This window comes from Heloderma suspectum, chromosome 4, assembly GCF_057233095.1.
Source record: "Heloderma suspectum isolate Gila_16-S chromosome 4, 16-S_ref, whole genome shotgun sequence".
Taxonomy (NCBI): domain Eukaryota; kingdom Metazoa; phylum Chordata; class Lepidosauria; order Squamata; family Helodermatidae; genus Heloderma; species Heloderma suspectum.
In genome coordinates, this window is record NC_139461.1 from 117,262,500 (window position 1) to 117,281,720 (window position 19,221).

Here is a 19,221-nt window from a genome sequence, read left to right on the forward strand (position 1 = left end):
GAAATCTGAACTCATTTGATTCCATTGTGGATTTCTCCGACATCCCTACTTGCATCCTTGGATTTCTTCTGACCAGGTACAGAAGTGTGTTAAGATTTTTCTCATCATCAGCAGATGTGTGGGGGGGGTGCTATTTCCACAATGATGGAAGGAGAAGCCAATGGTGGCTAATCTGGATTTTTCAAGGAGCCGGTTTCAGTCTGTGCAGGGCTCCACAGACGAGTGCACCACACCATTCTAAGCCCCTTCACAAGAACATAATTCTGGGTGGGGTGGGGGGATTGGCATGAACATCCTCAGACTGGCAGGGGCAGATCAATCAATGCAAGAAGCTTCCCCAATCCCTCCTTACAGCTAACAAAGCTGCGAATGATCGAAGCTTCGCATTAATTACTCCAAAGCAAACATTAAAGAAACATGGGTGCAGCCTTCTTTCTCCCCTGAAGCTCCCAATGCTGCGAACAATCGAAGCTTCAAAGATTTGCATTAATTGCTCCTTTGCAGGTGAGAAAGCAGCTTCGACATAGCACTTCACAGTCTTTAGGAGAGTTAACCCTCTGAATACTTGAAGCACTGTGGCTTCAACCTGCCCCCTTTCTAATCCCCTTTCTGCTGAAGTTCCTGACGCTGCAAAGGATCCAAGCTGCAAATTAATTACTTCCAAAAAGCAAGGAAGCAAACATCAAAGACATGCAGCTTCAACATTAAGGCTCCTAAATGCATGGGAATCTCAGTAACTTCTGAAGTGCACATTTCAGGAACAAGCCTCATTGATCACAATGGGAGTTACTTCTGAGTAGACACACATGTGTTTGTGTTGGGAAAGACAGAGATGGGAAACCAGTCCCCTTTCTAACCCAATGCAGTGCAGGATGGAAGGTGCGAATTAGCTACTTCCCAATGGCAATAAACCAAAAAGTGGAGAATCACATCTTCAAGATAGCGCTTTACAGCCTTTAGGGAATTAGTGCTTTAAAATGTGCTATTTCGATTGATGGGGATCTCTGTAAATTCTGAAGTGTGCATTCAGGGGGCAACCCTCATTGACCACAATGGGAGTTACTTCTGAGGAGACACTAATTGGTTTGTGCTGGGAAACACAGGGACAGGAAAGACCCCTTGACCGGGGTCACAATGAAAGGCACACCCCTGGCAGGCCTAGCATACCCGAGGTAAATGCGGGGGTTGGGGCACACAACAGCTATACCACGGAGAACCTGACTTAAGGAAAAGAATAGGACTTAAAGTGGCCTCAGAAAATTCAGTTTTTCCGCAAAAACCTCCAGAGTGGCTGCAGGATGGCCACAACATGATGTGCCCTAAATGACCTTGAAATGGATCCAGCTCACAGCAAATTGACCATGGAGACACCCCCCAAAACAGATGATTAGCTCAAGCAGGTACACACACACACACACACCCCATGGCAATTTACCACTTGATTAATGGTCATTAGTTTTTCTGGACCCAACTGACTAGTCAAAAAGTTCACACGTAACATGATTTAAAAAACAAACAAACCTTTTCTTCCCTTTTGGCTTCAGTCTGCAAGTTCCTCTTTATATGAGAAACTTTAACAATGACTTAAATGAAGTTAAATGGGGGAAAAGTCCTTTAAGGAACAGTATGCAAATACATAAGACAACACAGAGCCAAACAGTAGAGGATAGCAGGAAACCTATACATTAAGTCCAATAACAGTTCCTCTTTTTCTGTGTGTGTTTTTTTAGCATTGTAGTAACTCATAATAAATCCATTCTCCAACCTTGTTCCAACAGGAAGGTCTATTGCTACACAGTTTCAGCCACTATTGCACCTTGGAACACTGTGGTTGAAGACAATGGGAGTGCTTTGTATTGCCATATCATCCACCTCCTTCCAAGCAATAAAGCAATAAAAGTTGCTTTCTCTTTGATACCAAGATGCAAACAGAAAAATAAAGTCAACATTCAGCATTTGCTTATCTTGACTTAGTTTCTTACTAGACTTTCAGTGCTTTGCCTTGCAACCCTATGTGTGTCCACTCGGAAGTAAGTGCTACTAAGTTCAATGGGACTTCCTCCCACTGAAGGTAAGTTTGTATAGGATTGCAGCCTTAGCTTCTAAGCAAGTTGAAGTTTCTACCCAGCATGAAATGTTCCAGTTCACCTGCACTTAGCAATGAAAAAGTGTATGTTTACAGGCAGACAAGCAGGAAGCATTGAACAATTTTAGTGAATTGTCTAAATGGTTCTACCCTATCAGATACTGGACTATCACATAGATGGGTCCCCTACATCTATTGTTCCTAACCTTGCTTCCTACCCTCTCAGACATCCATTTCAGTTTTAGGTTGCCATCTATTTTTTTACTTTAACATTATTTTCTTTCGCTTTACGTTCCACATGAATCACATTCAGTCATGTACATTAATAAAGCATGGAAGAGACTCAAAAGGCATTTTTACTGCCATGTGCAAAACTACCCTACATGTTGACATACTCCTCACAATTGCAAAGAGAAGTGCCGCTGACTTCAATGGGATTGCTCACATGCTTCCACACAGTGCACATGTGTTTGTGAAATCTGAGCTAAGAATCCTCACTGGCCCCAGTCACAGCTAGAAAAAGCAACTATATTTGTCATACTACATCTCTCCCCCCACCTCCCCCAGTACAGAAACACGTAACAAGTATAGCTGTGCGCAAATGGCATCTAGAAATTCTACACCCTATTTGTGGGCAGGGAAACTGGGGGAATCATTCCACCAAATTTCTCCAGGGAGAGGAGAAATTCTCCAACAGCTTCTCAAAGTAGGGCTCACCATTAGCAGTGGCTGAAGCAGGCCAGATTCTCTCTTCTTTCTTAAGCGCTTTTGTTTTTTGTGCTGCCACCATTTTGATGGCGTTTTTGAACTTACCTTTTCATTGCAAGGTGGCTGAGGGTTCTGTGTGCATTCTTTCTTTCTACATATTACACGTTTCTCCATCACTCTGCAACCTCCCTGGCTGCCCTTGCTTCCTGATCTGAAAAAACCCGGTAAGGGAGGAGTTACCTCACAATGTCTTCCCCTGGGCTTAAGCTGAAGTGTGGGCAGTCACGGAGGCTGCCGGCTGCTAGATTGTACAATGAAAGACAGGACACTCACACTCATGAGCTAGCTCACAAGTAAAGTAAGCACATGAACCCCACCCAAGATAATTTCTCCAAAACATTCTTCTCTTCTCCTCTGAACATTTTTCAAAAGCTATTTCCTTTCTATCAAACTGAATGAGAAGGGTAAAAAAAATGTGAGACGTTTTCGGGACAGCAGTAATACTAAGTTCAAATAAATAGGTAGAGCCAAAAGGGCAGGCATCAGCACAATTCAAATAGCTACCCTGAGAATGGTTTAAATAAATGTTTATTTATGAAATTATTGAGCAATCTAATTGCAGAAGAAATCGTGTCATGGGCTGTTAAAATTACTTTTCGCTCAAGCGACCGTTCAGAGTGAGACACATCACTGACAAAGGATAAAGTTACAGGGGCCTCTTTCATCTTTTTGAACAAAATAAAACCTGGAAGAACAACCAAGGGGTTTTCCACGGGCCTTCTGACATATCCATTCTGGCCAATAACCTGAGGCCTTTTGTGGTTTATTCTATAGTGATAATCACATTCTTTTGAAAGTTAAAATTTGTTTAAAGTGCACCTATTGTGTGAAGGTAACCATAACCATCTGGAATTAGGGGGCATGGCCTCCTGTGTTCAGCAGGTGCATCTTCCAGATACGCTAAAAAAAAAAACCTTGGCACTGTCTTTTTAGCAATTAACATCAGCATGACAAATGACAACATACACTTTTAATTTCATATACTAGAAGCCTAGTACTCACTGTGGCCTCACTATTTTTCTTCATTTCTGGAACACTATGGCTTAAGTCTGGTGTGTGTAGAATTCAGTTTTTGGACAATATTGGGCCAGAGGATTGGGTTCACAGGACAAAAAAAATGTACTGTTATTGCTTATTAGTCTTCTTCTCAAAGAAGTAGTTCTGCTTATAGAGAATATTGCATTTCTCCACTATTCAATCAGCAATATATTGTTACTGGGGAAATGCAATTCTTTTTCCAGCTAGTGGAAAAAGAGAATGGAAAAGGAAAGCCTCATTGCCAGGGCTGCTGACATCACAGATGATGTAGCAATGCAATGTCCGTGTCCAAGTATGTCATGTTGTTTTCCCATCACCAGCACTCAATTTTCAAAGAGGGGGTTTGCAAAGGAGCTGAAACGGATTCAGCTCAAAGATGACAGATGGCAGTTTTCTGTTCTTTGTCACCATCAACTGGTCATTTGCCTTGAGATTTTAGTGTGACTTGCAGCCAAAATGGCTTCTCCAGATTAGCTTTGAGAATGGTTGGTTTCAGGTCTGTTATAAGGCTCTATTTTGCAGGCAGAGGACTTCCCTTGTAGTCTGCTGGAGCTCCAGCCCTTTAAAACAGGGATGGGGAACCTCCAGCCTGCAGGCCTCATTTGGTTTAAAAGAAGGTGGCAGTAGAGAACAAAAGAGTGGATATTCTCTTTGCAACAAGGCTATTCACTCCACATGACATGCAGACTAAATGTCATGCTATTGTAATTGAATGGTGGGACTTGAAGGACTATCCCACAAAGGCTAAAATTCAGCAGACCATGTCTGAACTGGAGCATCTCTACACCAGCCTAAAATCCTGCATTTAAAATGGGGCTTTCTGCTTCTGTTTTAAATGCAGGATCACGACTCCCTTTTTGACGTGCTTCCTTTCCCCCCTCCTTCTCCCCATATCTGAGTCTTCCATATCTTTCATTGATCTCACTCTTCTTCTTACAGCTTTTCCTCTTTTCATGGAGGGAACTCAAGCGGAACACAACAGGGTAATTTGATAGCTCATTATCTGTGATCTATTTAAAAACGGAACAAAGTGCATTTAGTGCAGGAGACTCCTTGGAGGTTCACAGTGTCGTCTAAAAAGCCCGCAACTTCTGTGATTGAGCAATCTCAATAGCAGGATAAAAGGTCCGTGTGAAGGAGCCCCTGGTCTTCTAAATAAGCCTTCAAACAGCTGTTCCTTTCTGGTCTTAGGAAACATTCCCCCAGATTACTACTTATGACTCAGGGTGAAGAAAAATATAACATCTGTAGAATAGTCAGGGCAGTTTGGAAGCATCATCACAATATTCAGTCCAAACATACCTTCTTCTCCCCATGGCTGAGCTCTGAAGAAATGCATTCTGCATTTTTTTAAACAGTCCAATTAGAATGGGGGGAAAAACTGTCTGTGGATTGCACTAATTGGCTAACCACCTGTGATATCACCAATTCCCCCTTCTCCAACTTTCCAAGGCAGTTTTGCAACTTAAAACAAAAAAGAAAAAAGGTTTAGACACTATGTTTACTTTCTTTAAAGAAGAAGTCAGACAGCCCATGAGTATGGAGTAGGAAGAAACCTGATGATTGAACTAGCATTCAATTTCCTGATATCTATGTGTACATAATAAGTTGTAAAACTGGATCATACTAGTGGTGAAGAACCCATTCTTTCACTTTTAAATGTTTCATGTCTTCATCCCCAATTTAATTTCACAAATCTTAATCTAATATTTTGTTGTTATATGTATTGGTTAAATAAATTTGCAAACTATATAGGAGTGGTGAATGATCATGGTTTACCAACCATATAAAAGAACCCTCAAATATGGAATATCCATATACTACAGAGAATGTAATATATGTCACTGTGGGATTTTGCCTTATAAACCTATGTAAAACTGCAAGCTGAGCTCTTGGCTGTTTCATGCACCATGGGGGTGGGGGTGGGGTGCTCAGGAGGCAGCTTGTCGCTGTAAACAGAATCATAAATGTTTTCAAATAGGGCACAGAAGAGTCCCTGCAATGCCAGACATTCACTTCCAGGTCTTTAATTCAAAACAACTCTTAAACTGTGAAGGAAATGGTTTTCATGATGTTAACTTTCCAATGAGGCTCATAAACCACATCACAGAATGTCCATCCCATAAAGCAAATATACAGTCAGGAAATGCAAAGAGCTAAAGCAAACTGACAGGAGAACATGACTTCTCTTTCAAACTCAGATCTTACATTCTAAAGCCCCTGTACGATGAAGAGTGAATTATGGGTGGGACGGGCAATAAAGAGATACTCAAATCCTATACATTGTTTCTTGAGAAGAGAAGATGTGAAAAAAGCATCACCCCCTCTCCCACCAACCTCTGTGCTGCACTGAATAATTGTCTGTTTTGAAAAAAGCAAGGGAAAGCCAAGTCAATTGTAGGGGAATTAATTCGACTGCTACTAGCCCACAATGAACAATGAATATTCAACAACCCTCAAGCAATTGGAATACTTGCTGTAGGACTGAGGATGTGAAGCAGTGAATATGGGAAGAGCTGTAGCACAGTGGTAGAACACATAGTTTGCAGGCAGAAGGTCCCTGGCTCAATCCCTGGCTTCTCCAGGTAGGGCTAGGAAAGAATCCTGCCTGAAACCCTGGAGAATCGCTGCTGGTCAGTGCTGACAATACTGGGCTAGATGAACCAAGGGTCTGACTCCGTATAAGGCCGTATATGACTCCGCGTATGAACTCCCTCCCTAGGGAACTCCGCCATGCCCCCTCTTTAATGAGCTTCCGCCGTGCATTAAAAACGTGGTTGTTCAGGCAGGCATTTGGGGTGGGTTAGGGACTGCAAGGAGGTCAAATCAGTCAATCCTAAAGGAAATCAACCCTGAGTGCTCATTGGAAGGACAGATACTGAAGCTCAAATATTTTGGCCACCTAATGCGAAGAGAAAACTCTCTGGAAAAGACCCTGATGCTGGGAAAGATTGAAAGCAAAAGGAGAAGGGGACGGCACAGGATGAGATGGCTAGATAGCGTCACTGATGCAATGAATATGGACTTGAGTACGCTCCAGGAGAGAGCGCAGGACAGGAAGGCCTGGCGTGCTATGGTCCATGGGGTCACGAAGAGTCGGACACGGCTGAACAACTGAACAACAACAACAAGGGTATTTTTAGAAATATGGTGTTTTATTGTAGAATTTTATTGTTTTAAACTGTTTTATTATATACCTTGTACATTGCCTAGAGTGGCTGGGTGAATTAATTAATTAATTAATTAAAGCAGCTTCCTATGTGTCATGACACTGGTCAGTCACAGTCCTATAGATGGTGGTTTCATACAGAGAAGAAGGGCCATAGCTCAATAGTAGAGGGCATGTATAAAGTACCCAGCATCTCTAGTTAAAAAAGATATTAGGTAGTGTTGGAGGACACTGGGAAAGAGAGCTACTTGAGGCCTTGGACAATCACTTCAAGTAAGAGGTAACAGTTCTTGACAGGATGGATCAAAGGTCTGACTCAGTATAATATAACATCCAAAGCTGATTAAAAGGAATCCATGACTAAACCAGTTTAATATTTATATCTTAACTCGAGTGTTCAATAAGTAAAATAGTTGATCATGATCCAGGCAAAGTTGAGCATTTTTAAAAATTTCATTTATTTAACCAGAGAGTTATTCATATGCTTATTGAGATCAGTGGAATTAATTGATTCATTTCCATTTCAAATGAGCAGGGCTTAAGGCTGTACTGCTAAACACACTGACCAGGCAGTAAGCCCTATTGAACACAGTGGGACTTACTTCCAAGAAAACATGCATCATGAAAAGATTTCTTAACTTTGGTTAAATTGTGCCAATTAAACTGATGATTAATGTTCTAGCATACAGAGATCCCACTAGGTGATATTAAATACCATACAGGGTGGTGGTGGGGGGGGGGATGTTGTGACGTGTATAACAATTCTTCTTGAATTAAAAAAGAAATACTGTCACTTTCATGAATTAAAGAAAATCATATTCAGTTCATGTTGTTTTTGTAGAAATCTTAAGTTGTAGGCAAAGGCACTGACAAGTTTAACTATTTAGGCAGAGGTTTTATTTATTTATCGGGGAAACACGTTGCTGATTTTTTGCTGAAGCAGGCAAATCGATGATTCAGTTCTATGAAGTTATCAGCTAATTCATTCAAGAAGAAAGCTATTTTTTAAAATGAAGCAGTTTTACAGAGGAACTGTTAAGATACTTGCCATCTACTATACTCAAACTACTTTTTACTATGTATAGCTCCTAATAAATAAATCAAACAGGAATTTGCATTTATACAGTATTTTTCCTAGGTTTACATACTTAATCTCTGTAATGTACCTGATGTCTAGCAAAGCAAAATAAACAAAACCAAAAATCAAACCTCTATTTGCAATGGCAGGCAAAGAGCAGTTAGGGTTAAATTATATGTTACATTAATTATGTGGTGTGCAGCTACTCTTCTACTTTTTATTTACTCCAGAGTAAGTATTTGGGGACTGATATAGATCAATACCACCACACATGAGAAGAGGAAGATTAATCCTTCCCTCCTTAGTTGATTCCCTCCCAAAATCCATCCTGCCAGAGTGCAGCAGTTAAAAAAGCAAAACAACAATAAAAAAAAACAATGGAGGCTTTTTTTCTTTCCCTTTTTTAAATGGCTGTGCCCTGGAAGCTGGAGGTGGGGTGGATTTCTGGAGGGAAGCAGGATGGGAGAAAAGGTTAAACCTCCCCTGCAAACGTTGGTCCCAGTCGAGATTGAGGCCTCAAACACTTACTTTGGAGTAAATAAAAGTGGGGAAACGTAATTGCCTTAACATGTAGTCTGACCTTTCAATGTTAATTGATTACACTGGATTACAGATGTGAAGGCCTGAGGGAAAAAACAGGAAAGGAGGAGGGCAGAAAAATGTTAAAACCTGTTTTTTCCCCCCTAAAGACTTTTGGAAAAGTTGAGGAAAAAACAGTCCCCCTACCTCACCCCAATTTTTCTGAGTTTTTCTGTCTCCAAGTCTTCACATCTCTATACTGGATGAAAGCCTTTCCACACCTTATGAAGAATGAGAATTTGGGATGCTTCCACTGTAGGCTGCAGGAGGGAAGGTCATATCTTTGAATCCTTCCCCACATAAAAGGTCTCTGTATCTATTAAAGTTCATTGGCAGTATAGCTATTTTGTTCCCCTATTCTCTAGTTCCCCTCAACTCAGCACTGGTTAGGCCTCATCTGGCGCACTGTGTCCAGTTCTGGGCACCACACTTTAAGAAGGATGAGACAAACTGGAGAGGATTCAGAGGAGGGCAACAAAGATGATCAGGGGACTGGAAACAAAGGCCTATGAAGAGAGACTGAAAGAACTGGGCATGTTTAGCCTTGAGAAGAGAAGACTGAGGGGAGATACAATAGCGCTCTTCAAGTACTTGAAAGATTGTCACAGAGAGGAAGGCCAGGATCTCTTCTCGATCATCCCAGAGTGCAGGACATGGAATAATGGGCTCAAGTTACAGGAAGCCAGATTCCGGCTGAACACCAGGAGAAACTTCCTGGCTGTTAGAGCAATACGACAATGGAACCAATGACCTAGGGAGGTAGTGGGCTCTCCTACACTGGAGGCGTTCAAGACGAGGCTGGACAGCCATCTGTCAGGGATACTCTGACTTGGATACCTGCAATGAGCAGGAGGTTGGACTCGATGGCCTTGTAGGCCCCTTCCAACCCTACTATTCTATGATTCTATGTCTAAAGGTTTGTTACCATCCTATCATGGTTTGTTTGTTTGTTTATTTTACAATATTTATATACTGCTCCACATTTAGAACAGATTTCAGAGCGGTGAACACAAAAGATAAAACAGAAAAAGAGTAAGAAGATTAAAACACCACATTAACATTATACTTAAAACAACACACAATGCCAATAGAAACCGTGACTGGCATTAAGGAATGCCTCCTGGAACAGTGCTGTTTTCAGGAGGCGCTGGAAACAACGCAGTGTTGGTGCCTGCCTGACCTCCAGGGGCAAGGAATTCCAAAGAAATGGGGACACCACACTGGAGGTTCTGGTGGACTGCACTCCTGGTGGACTCCAATCAGGCCATAAGTCCATGTAGAATCACCAGGAGCGAGCCCTCTGTTGATCTCACTGACCCAGCAGGTTGGTAAGAGAGAAGGTGCTCTCTCAGGTATCCTAGTCCCAGGTTGTTTAGGGCTTTGTAAACTAGTACTAAAACCTTAAAACTGGCCTGGTAGTGAATAGGCAGCCAGCGCAGTTCCCTCAGCAAAGGAGTTACATGCCCGAAAGGGGCAGCTCCTGACAACAGCCGAGCTGCTGCGTTCTGTACTAGCTCCAGCTTCCAGAGCAGCCTTAAGGGCAGCCCCACATAGAGCACATTGCAGTAATCCAATCTTGAGGTTACTAATGCCTGTACCACTGTGGTCAAGCTATCCCTGTCCAGCCATGGCCACTTGGGCTTCCAGCGACAGTGATGGATCTAGGAGTACCTTCAAACTACAGAACTGATCTTTCAGAGGGAGTGCAACCCCATCCAGTACAGGCAATGAGCCTATCTCCTGGACTTGGGAACCACTCACCCACAGGGCTTCCATCATGCCTGGATTCAGTTTCAGTTTATTGGCCTCATCAAGCCCATTACTGAGTTCAGGCACTAGTCCAGTATTTGCACAGCTTCTCCTGATTCAGATGTCACAGGGAGCTAGAGCTGTGTGTCATCAGCATACTGATGGCACTTGGCTCCAAATCCCCTAATGACTGCTCCCATTGGCTTCATGTAGATGTTAAATAACACTGGGGACAAGATGGTACCCTGAGGAACCCCATAGCTCAATTGCCAAGGGGCCGAGAAATAGTCACCCAGTGTTACTCTCTGAAATCAGTCTAGCAGGTAGGACTGGAACCACTGTAACACAGTGCCTCTGATACTCATCCCACAGAGTTGATCCAGGAGGATGCCATGGTCAATGGTATCAAAAGCCAATGAGAAATCGAGCAGAATCAACAGAGTTGCACTCCCTCTGTCCCTTGACTCTGTCCCTGGACTCTGTGCACTCAGAGTCCAGGTACAGACCCACAGCCCATATTTTAGGGGCCATCAATCAAGGGCAAAAGACAATGGTTGCATAGTTATAGGATCACAGCAGTTTTGATGCTTTGGATCCAAGAGACCTCCTTGCCTGCCACCAGGGGCAGCCCAAGACACTTTGTTGCATGAGGTGAAGGACAACAAGCTAGTCCTCCATCTCCAGTTCCACATACAGGAGTTGAAAAGGCTGGCAGTTCATTCTTTCTTCAACATGGTGATGGGACAGCATCCTCCACCACACCTTGGACAGTGCAGACTTTGGGGGGCTTAGGGAAAACTGAGCTGAGCATGATACATACAACTCCTTCCTATAACACAGGAGTGAGGAATGTGTGGCCCTCCAGATGTTGTTAGATTGCAATTACCATCATACCTCACCATTGGCTATGCTGGCTAGAGCTGATGGAACTTGCAGTCCAACAACTGAAAGGCCACACATTCCCCATCCCTGCCCTAACATGTCACCATCACTCTTCAGCCACCAACATCTGCTGTCTGAGGTGGCTGCCTGACTCTGCCTAATGGTAAGGTCGGTCCTGCCTGCCACTGCCTTACTAGTTACTTCACTTCTGTAGATTTAATTGCTAGAAATCTGCTGCCTTGTTTAAAACCCTTATCACTTACGCACGTTTTTTCCCCATGTAGTTTTAGTGCATGGAATAGAATACAATATTGCTCTTTACATGATGTACAAAATTAGAATAAGGAACATGTTGCCAGGATGTGGTTGAAGCCAAAGATTTAGCAAGATTCAGAGAGGAAGCAGTGACTTTTAGAGCTGACAGGAGAATACTCAACTGTAATGACTAATCCTAAGAAATTTTTGGAGGGGGATAGATTTTGGGCTCTTCATACACACTGAACCAAAAAAAAAAATCTTACCCAGGAACCCCAATTCTCAACCCAGAGCAAGCCAATTCAATGTGTAAAAAGATAATAAAATAAAAATCCACAAAGCAATTTACGGGTGTATCCACAAAAGCTATACTTTTATTCTCAATCAGCTAGAAGCCTGCCAGGTTTGACCAGTGGGAAGGGAAGAAAGATGGAAGGTTCTAGTCTTTCTTTCCCCTACCCCACAACGACTTCCCAATACAAGAGAAAATACAGGCCTCACTCTTCCCCTTGCGCCATCCTTGACCACGGACTTAAGTGATTATGGTCAGGAGATGCTCATTAAATGTTCTTCTACTCTTCTCTTGTACTCCTGGCTAGCACTAAGGCCACTGACATCAGCAAGGCCAGGAAAAAGGAAGGAAGGAGACCTCCCCGTGCATAAGATAAAAGTTTTATTGGGCTCAATAAAATGTTCCTTTGTGCACCTGAAGATTTCCTTCCTTTCCTTTTCCCTGCAATTAGTGCCTTCCCACTTGATCTTTCATAGGCCAGGCCACGCTTGCTATTGCATGCCTGTCCCCTTATACTCCAAAGCAGCCTTGGCCTTTATACTTGAAAAGTAAGGTTGGATTGCTCCAGGTTGGATTACTACCATGTGCTATATGTGGGGCTGCCCTTGAACATGGTTCAGAAACTCCAAATAGTACAGAATAAGGCTGCTGTAATTCTGACTGCTTTGCCTAGACTTCAGGAGTAGAAAACCTTTTGGGCCTGTGGGCCATTTGGAAATTTGAGAAACTGTCCTGGCACAACCATAAAATGGCTGCCATGGGTGAGCCCGGCTAGTCACAAACAACAAGTAACCTGCCCAGAGGCATTCATGGGAAATTAGGATGGCAACAGTTAGAGACTCCCACTTCACTTTGAAGCAATCCCAACTGCCAGTGAGAAAATATATAAATATCGTTAAATACAAATCGGGGGGCCCCAGAATGTTGGGCATGTTTTGCACCTCCTGCATTGCTTTATTGCCAGTCACAGGAATGAATGGTAGCTACACACTTAAGGACAAAGTGGAGACACAACACTGGTGCATCTCAAATGGTTCTGCCCCACTTCCCAGTTATAGAATCAAGCTTGAGCTGCAATAATGTGAGCTGGTATGTCAGCCTTTCTGAACCTGGTGCCCTCCAGATGTTTTGGACTAAAACTCTCAGTATTTCTGACCACTGGCCATGCTGCCTGCAGCTGATAGACACTCTAGTCCAAAACATATGGAGGGTACCAAGTAGAGAAAGGCTGAACTACTTGGACCACTACAGTGTAAACCAATTCATAGGATCAGAGCGCCAGTACTTTTGGAATGTTCTGCTCTAGGCATGATATCATTTTCTGCATTGACAGTGCAAGATGACCATCCACATATTCCATCACTCAATGAATAAAGCATCAAGCAGTAACTTCACTCGCATATATGAAAGAGCTGTCAGAGAGGGAGGAAACCTCACATACTGAATTCTCTTATCACCTCAAAACACAATGCTTTAACGATAAGAGATCAGACAAGCAACACAATTATATGTAACGATGACCAAAATAAAGATGTATGGATGGATGTTTTTATCAATATCTCACATTAAGTTATTTAATGTATTGTTACATTTCAAAAACCAATTATATATATATATATATATATATATATATATATGTATATATATACACACACACACACACACACGATGATCTTTTACATATTCAGCTGCAAGAGATGAAGTGCTGAAAAATAGATTGAGCAAACCAGACCTGAGATTAGTAGACGGCTAATTTCTCCGTTCCCAGAAATTTAGAGAATAACAACATGCAGAGTCATTGTAGATGGAGATAGCAGAACCTTGATCTCAGGAATGAGCAAAGCCTGCCTACTGCGTGAGAAATGTATTGAAAGTATCTGCTTTAGATACTACATATGATAACAGCAGTAACTAATGTACCGCTGGAGAATCTAAACATCATAACAAAACTGATTAGAAAGATTGTGTGTTCATGCATACACATCTTCAAATGTGGCAGAAGTGCATGAAACCTTTTGGAAAGAGATGTTAAGTAATATTATTATGAGTTATTAGAACTCTCCAAGATAGACCTTCTTGAGAATGGTAAGGAATGGAGGTTCACTATATTTTAAAGCTATGGCTAACATAATTATTGCAATCTTCTGAAAGAATGTAAGTCCACCAACAATCACTCTCTAATTAAAAATATTATAAGATTTGGCTATAATGGGGCAAAACGTAAAGCCTGGGATCCAGAAGGCTGGGTCCCTTGAACAAGGAGAAGATGTTTCTGTGTGCATAAGGCTCACTTGCTTTCCGTCAGTTCCCCCCACCTGCTATAGTCCTCCATCCTATATAACATGCCCACATTGGCGGGGGGACATCACGGGACACACAAGTGGATGCAGCAGAGGAGAGGAAGCCTCACTGCACAAGTGGAGTTCTATTTCCACTTCTCCAGATCTAACTAAAAGTCTAAAAAATAATAAGGGAGATGTCAGACTGATAATAAAAGCCTGACACTGAGGGCTAAAATTAATGTCTAGAAACATTCTGGTACAATTTAGGGCTGTGTTGACCTTCAGAGTTCAGAGTGTTATGGTGACTTATTAAGGGTAATATCTACTTCATAATATAATACATTAATTCTTTCCCTGTCAACCCTTTTAGTTTTAACATATTAAGCTATTAAGGTATTAATATTTATGTCTTTACTAATTGTATCTTTCTTTTTTGTATTTTGATATACTTATGACTGGGGATAAATGAATTAAAAGGATTTTACTAATTGGGTAAAATAAAAAAAAGATTGGTCATAGTGGCATACACAAGGAAATATTTATTGTATTATTAAATGCAAAATATTACTATTCAGGAGGAACTACAAATATTTTACAAAATATTTCACACAAACATCCCTACTAAATTCTATTATTAGTAGCTAATATAAATAACATTTCTAGTTTCTAAGTATGATAATAATAAAGTAAGTGATTTGTGTGCTTAAATAGGTAGAGCTGCGGTGTCATCAATATGCGGATGACACGCAGCTCTACCTCTTGTTCAAATCTTCACCAAGGTTGGCCGAAGAATCCCTGTCCAAATGTCTGGAGACGGTGAGTGGCTGGATGGGGAGGAATAAGCTGAAGCTGAACCCTGACAAGACCGAGGTACTTTTGGTGGGAGCCAAGAGGAGGCTAGGGGATGTTGACCTGGTGTTGAATGGGATACAGCTACCCTTGAAAGACCAGGTCCGCAGCCCGGGGGTCATTTTGGACTCCCAGCTGTCCATGGAGTCTCAGGTGTCAGCTGTGAGCCGGACAGCGCTGTATCAACTCCAACTGATATGGTGGCTGCGCCCCTTCCTTCCCGACCATCTGCTCCCATCAGTAGTACATGCCCTGGTCTCCTCTCGTTTAGACTACTGTAATGCACTCTGTGTGGGATTACCCTTGAAGACAGTTCAGAAGCTGCAGCTGGTACAGACCGCGGCACCTCGCCTGATTAAAGGCAGCCGCCGGCAAGATCACATCACTCCAGTGTTGAAGGAGTTGCACTGGTTACCAGTTGTTTTCCGGGCCAAATTCAAGGTGTTGGTTTTGACCTTTAAAACCCTATATGGTTCTGGCCCAGCCTATCTTAAGGAGTGCCTCCAGCAACACCAGACAGGCCGCTTTACAAGATCAGCCTCGGATGGCCTTCTCTCTGTCCCATCAGCCAGGACAGCTAGACTGGTGGGAACAACGGAGAGGGCCTTTTCCGTGGTGGCCCCCACTCTGTGGAACTCCCTCCCTAGGGAACTCCATCATGCCCCCTCTTTAATGAGCTTCCGCCGTGCATTAAAAACGTGGTTGTTCAGGCAGGCATTTCGGGTGGGTTAGGGTATTTTAGAAAATGTTTTTATTGTAGAATTGTATTGTTTTAAACTGTTTTATTATATGTTGTACATCGCCCAGAGTGGCTGGGTGACCAGTCAGATGGGCAATGAATAAATTTAATAAATAAATAAATAGTCTATTCTTGTACAGCAAATGATAAATGTTTCAATCCAGCAATTGCTGGCTGAGGCTGTTTTGAACAATATCCCAATGCATGAGGATTGGATCCCACACTGATGTGGATTTGGATCAGTGGGTCCACATGTGCATGTCTTTATGCAGTTCTACCACATTCTGCACAGCATTGTAGTAGACATGGATGGGAATAACTAACATTGTACTGCTACCTGGGGCTAGTGTGAATTATTGCTTGCATATTATTTTTTGCATGTGGCTATTTTAAAATTAAGGTCCAGGTGCAATGAGATGAGCTTCTGGATTTGTATGGTATTGTCATAAGAGGCAGAATATAACCAGGGTGGGACTGGGGTCATGTGCCTTTTTCAGCTAGAACACAGGTAGACATTGTGAAACATTTCCCTTGATGAAAATGATGCAACAGGAAAGCTACACCTGCTTTCTGCTTGTCATGCAGACGTTAAAACATACCAATAAAATAAGTCAAACTAAAATTTAAGGGTGGTAATTTTGCATTATAACAGAACGGTCATACTGAATGAGAGCACTCATATACGCTACTATTAGCAGTATTTATACAGTATTTTTTTGAGTCTTCAAAGTGCTTTGCATACATTATATTGTTTCACTTTTCACAATCACCCTGTAAGGCGGGCCAGTATTATTATGTTGGGAGGCTGAGAGATATTGCATATGGGTGGCTGAGCACAGACTATGATCACCTACTGTGTTTATGGTGGAGGCAAGATTCTGCCTGAATACTTCCCAATTTATAGCCAACACTCTAGACCAGAAATACTGTGCATTTTTATTAGCTAATTGACTGCACTTAAGAGTTGGACAATATTGCCTGATAACAAATAGATTTGGTCTTTATGGAAAAACTGAATTAATGCTTTGGTTTTCTTCTGGTTTTCTTTGTGGATTTGCCATTATTTTGCAGCCAGAGTTATTCAATTCACTTGTAAAATATTGAAAATATAAAAAGAGAGAAAGGTTAGGAGGTACGTAAGAGTAAAATATGCAGTATGTCAAACGTGGGTGCGTTTTTTTTGGGGGGGGGGATAACAATAAGACCTACCCTGTTTATAAAAAGCATTTTAATATTTAAACAGAGTTAACTGTGTAGTATAGCTTCCCAAGGGAAGTGGTGAAAGCCACATCACTGGAGACCTTTCCAGCTGGAAGAACACTAGCAAAAGTGGACTACAATGGAAACCAGAACTGCGTGAACTAATGGGTGGGTTCCAGTGATGATTGGAAAACACAAAGTAAGAGAAAATGGATAGCAGTGCGTTGCATGCATTCTACTGGGGTTATTTTTCACCACATGAAAATTACATCCCTTGACAGCGTTCCTTTACAAACCCTTACTGGGCTCACATATCCCAACAAGCTGGGCTCATTTTCCTCCATATCTTAGTGAGGACTCTAAGGTTATATTTATTTTAGATAAGGAGTTGTAAGGAATGGAAAATATATTTTTAAAAACCTATGTATGGCCTCTCCCTCCCCTCCCCCTCCCCCTAAAACTGCCTTGTTGCCCTTTGCAGGCTATCTTCTGTCACATGTTTCCTCACGTAAAACCATCAGAGGAGGCTCTCCGCCGAATCACGGTAGCAGGCTCCTGTCCTGGGCCATCTTGGAAGCGGCGCCTTCTCTTTAGAGCTCCCTCTTTAGGGAAGGGCACGTGGCCGATCCGCTTGGGAGCTTCTGTCGATTAGCCAGGATCTCCCCTTTGAGGAAGGCTTTTGGCTTGCGGGAATAGGTCCGGATTTATTTTGTGCCTTTCGCTTCCGGTCTTTCATTTACATGTATTCTGAATTGTCTATTTTTATTTTTTTTTAAAAAAATTGGCATAGGTGTCACGCGTGGGGGGGGGGCATAAAGCGCACCCCAAACACGTAGCTCGCTCTCACCCCCACCCCCATTTCTGTATCCCTGTGGTTACTGGAAGGAAAGGCAAACGTATAGCACTCTTACTTAAACGTTAATTCCATCAAAATCAACAGGAATTACCTCAGGGAAAGTATGTCCGGGATGGGAGCATGCATGTGAAGTGATAGTGGGTTAGTTCCCCATAGGTCCTAATTAAGTTAATGTGAAATGTTCGTCGTGACTAACCCGAGTCCCAATGATTCCAACAGGAATTAAACGCGACTAATTTACAAGGCAATCTTGCGCACGTCGACTCAGAAGCAGGCAGCGCTGAGTTCCGATGGCGCCTACTTCCAGGTAAGTATCTAAAGGGCTGCAGTCTTGGTCTGGATCCAACCCGTTATTTTTTCTTTCGGAAAGCGAATATGTGGGGCAAACCTCACCCCTGCCCCCCCAGCAATGCACTTTGCCCCTTCTGCGTTCCTCTCCATCCCCCCCCCCGCCGCCGCCGCCGCCGCCGCCAAAAGTTGTGGAAATTGTATTGATTTTTGTATGTATTCGGCAAGCCATCTCAGGAGCTTTCGAGACGGGCACCGCAGGCTAGAAATATAACAAACCAGTTCAAAGCGCAACACGCAATTAGAGCTCCAGGGACTGGGATACACACGCGTTAACCCGTCTCTCCTGCGTCCCCAGGCAGCCTTACCTGCATGTCAGTGAGGAAAAAAACCGAGAAAGCAACGACGAGCGAGCAGCTGCCCGGAATACCCATGTCGAGGGGTCCTTCCCTCGCTCCCACTGCGGAGCAGAAATAACGTCCTCCAGGCCAAGTCCCTAAGCCTCAGGCAAAGCCACATTTGACTGAGCAACGCGACGCTGCCCTTCTTTGCAGCCGCGAGTGAAGGGAAACAGAAAGCCCTTCCCCGCTGGCTTCAGCGCCCACGCCAGTTCCCCAGAACTCGGCTTGCAGAGCTGGTGTGTTGTTGTTGTTGCCCTTTTATCAAGACCCCTCCCTCCTTGTCCACTCCTTTTCTTCACTCCTCCTATTTCAGAAGTTTTATTACAACGTCTGTGTTGAGAATGGCATGTGAGGCGGCTGCCTCAGGCAGCTGAATTTGGGTGCCATGAAAGGGCAGCCTGTTTATTGATGACGATTATGATGTCTGGCTGCCAGGGGAGAGGTGAGGTGCTTGAAGGATTTTCTGCCTCAGGTGTCAAAATATCTTGGCTGGTATTGGGTACTGTGTACTTTGACTTGGGGGTGGGCTGTCATTTGCTGCCCTGCCTCAGGCAACATGTATTGGGCCGGCACACCTCATGTGGCAGTCAGGGAAAATAACAAACACGCCTCATTTCGAACACCTTTGCTCCGGAGCTGGAAAACCTAATTTGTCCTTCCATTCCACTTAAAAATAATCTGGGAACCCTACCTGTATCCCACGCTTCACT

General features: G+C 42.9%; 1 protein-coding gene across 3 annotated transcripts in view; it reads right to left on the reverse strand.

Annotated features, from left to right (window-relative positions):
* The window catches only part of TNFRSF11A (TNF receptor superfamily member 11a), a 45,054-nt gene extending 26,311 nt beyond the window's left edge, over positions 1 to 18,743 (reverse strand). Inside the window, exons 1-2 of one of the 3 annotated variants that reach the window (XM_084850517.1) lie at positions 18,479 to 18,743; positions 2,900 to 3,005 (exon numbers count right to left, since the gene is read on the reverse strand). In XM_084850517.1, the coding sequence (XP_084706643.1) occupies positions 2,900 to 2,968 (69 nt within the window). In that variant the 5' untranslated portion in view covers positions 2,969 to 3,005; positions 18,479 to 18,743. Of the gene's footprint in view, positions 1 to 2,899; positions 3,006 to 17,474; positions 17,574 to 18,478 lie in introns of those variants that run through there. The other 2 variants (XM_084850518.1, XM_084850519.1) reach the window with 2 other exon arrangements.
* Between the last annotated feature and the right edge of the window lie 478 nt (positions 18,744 to 19,221).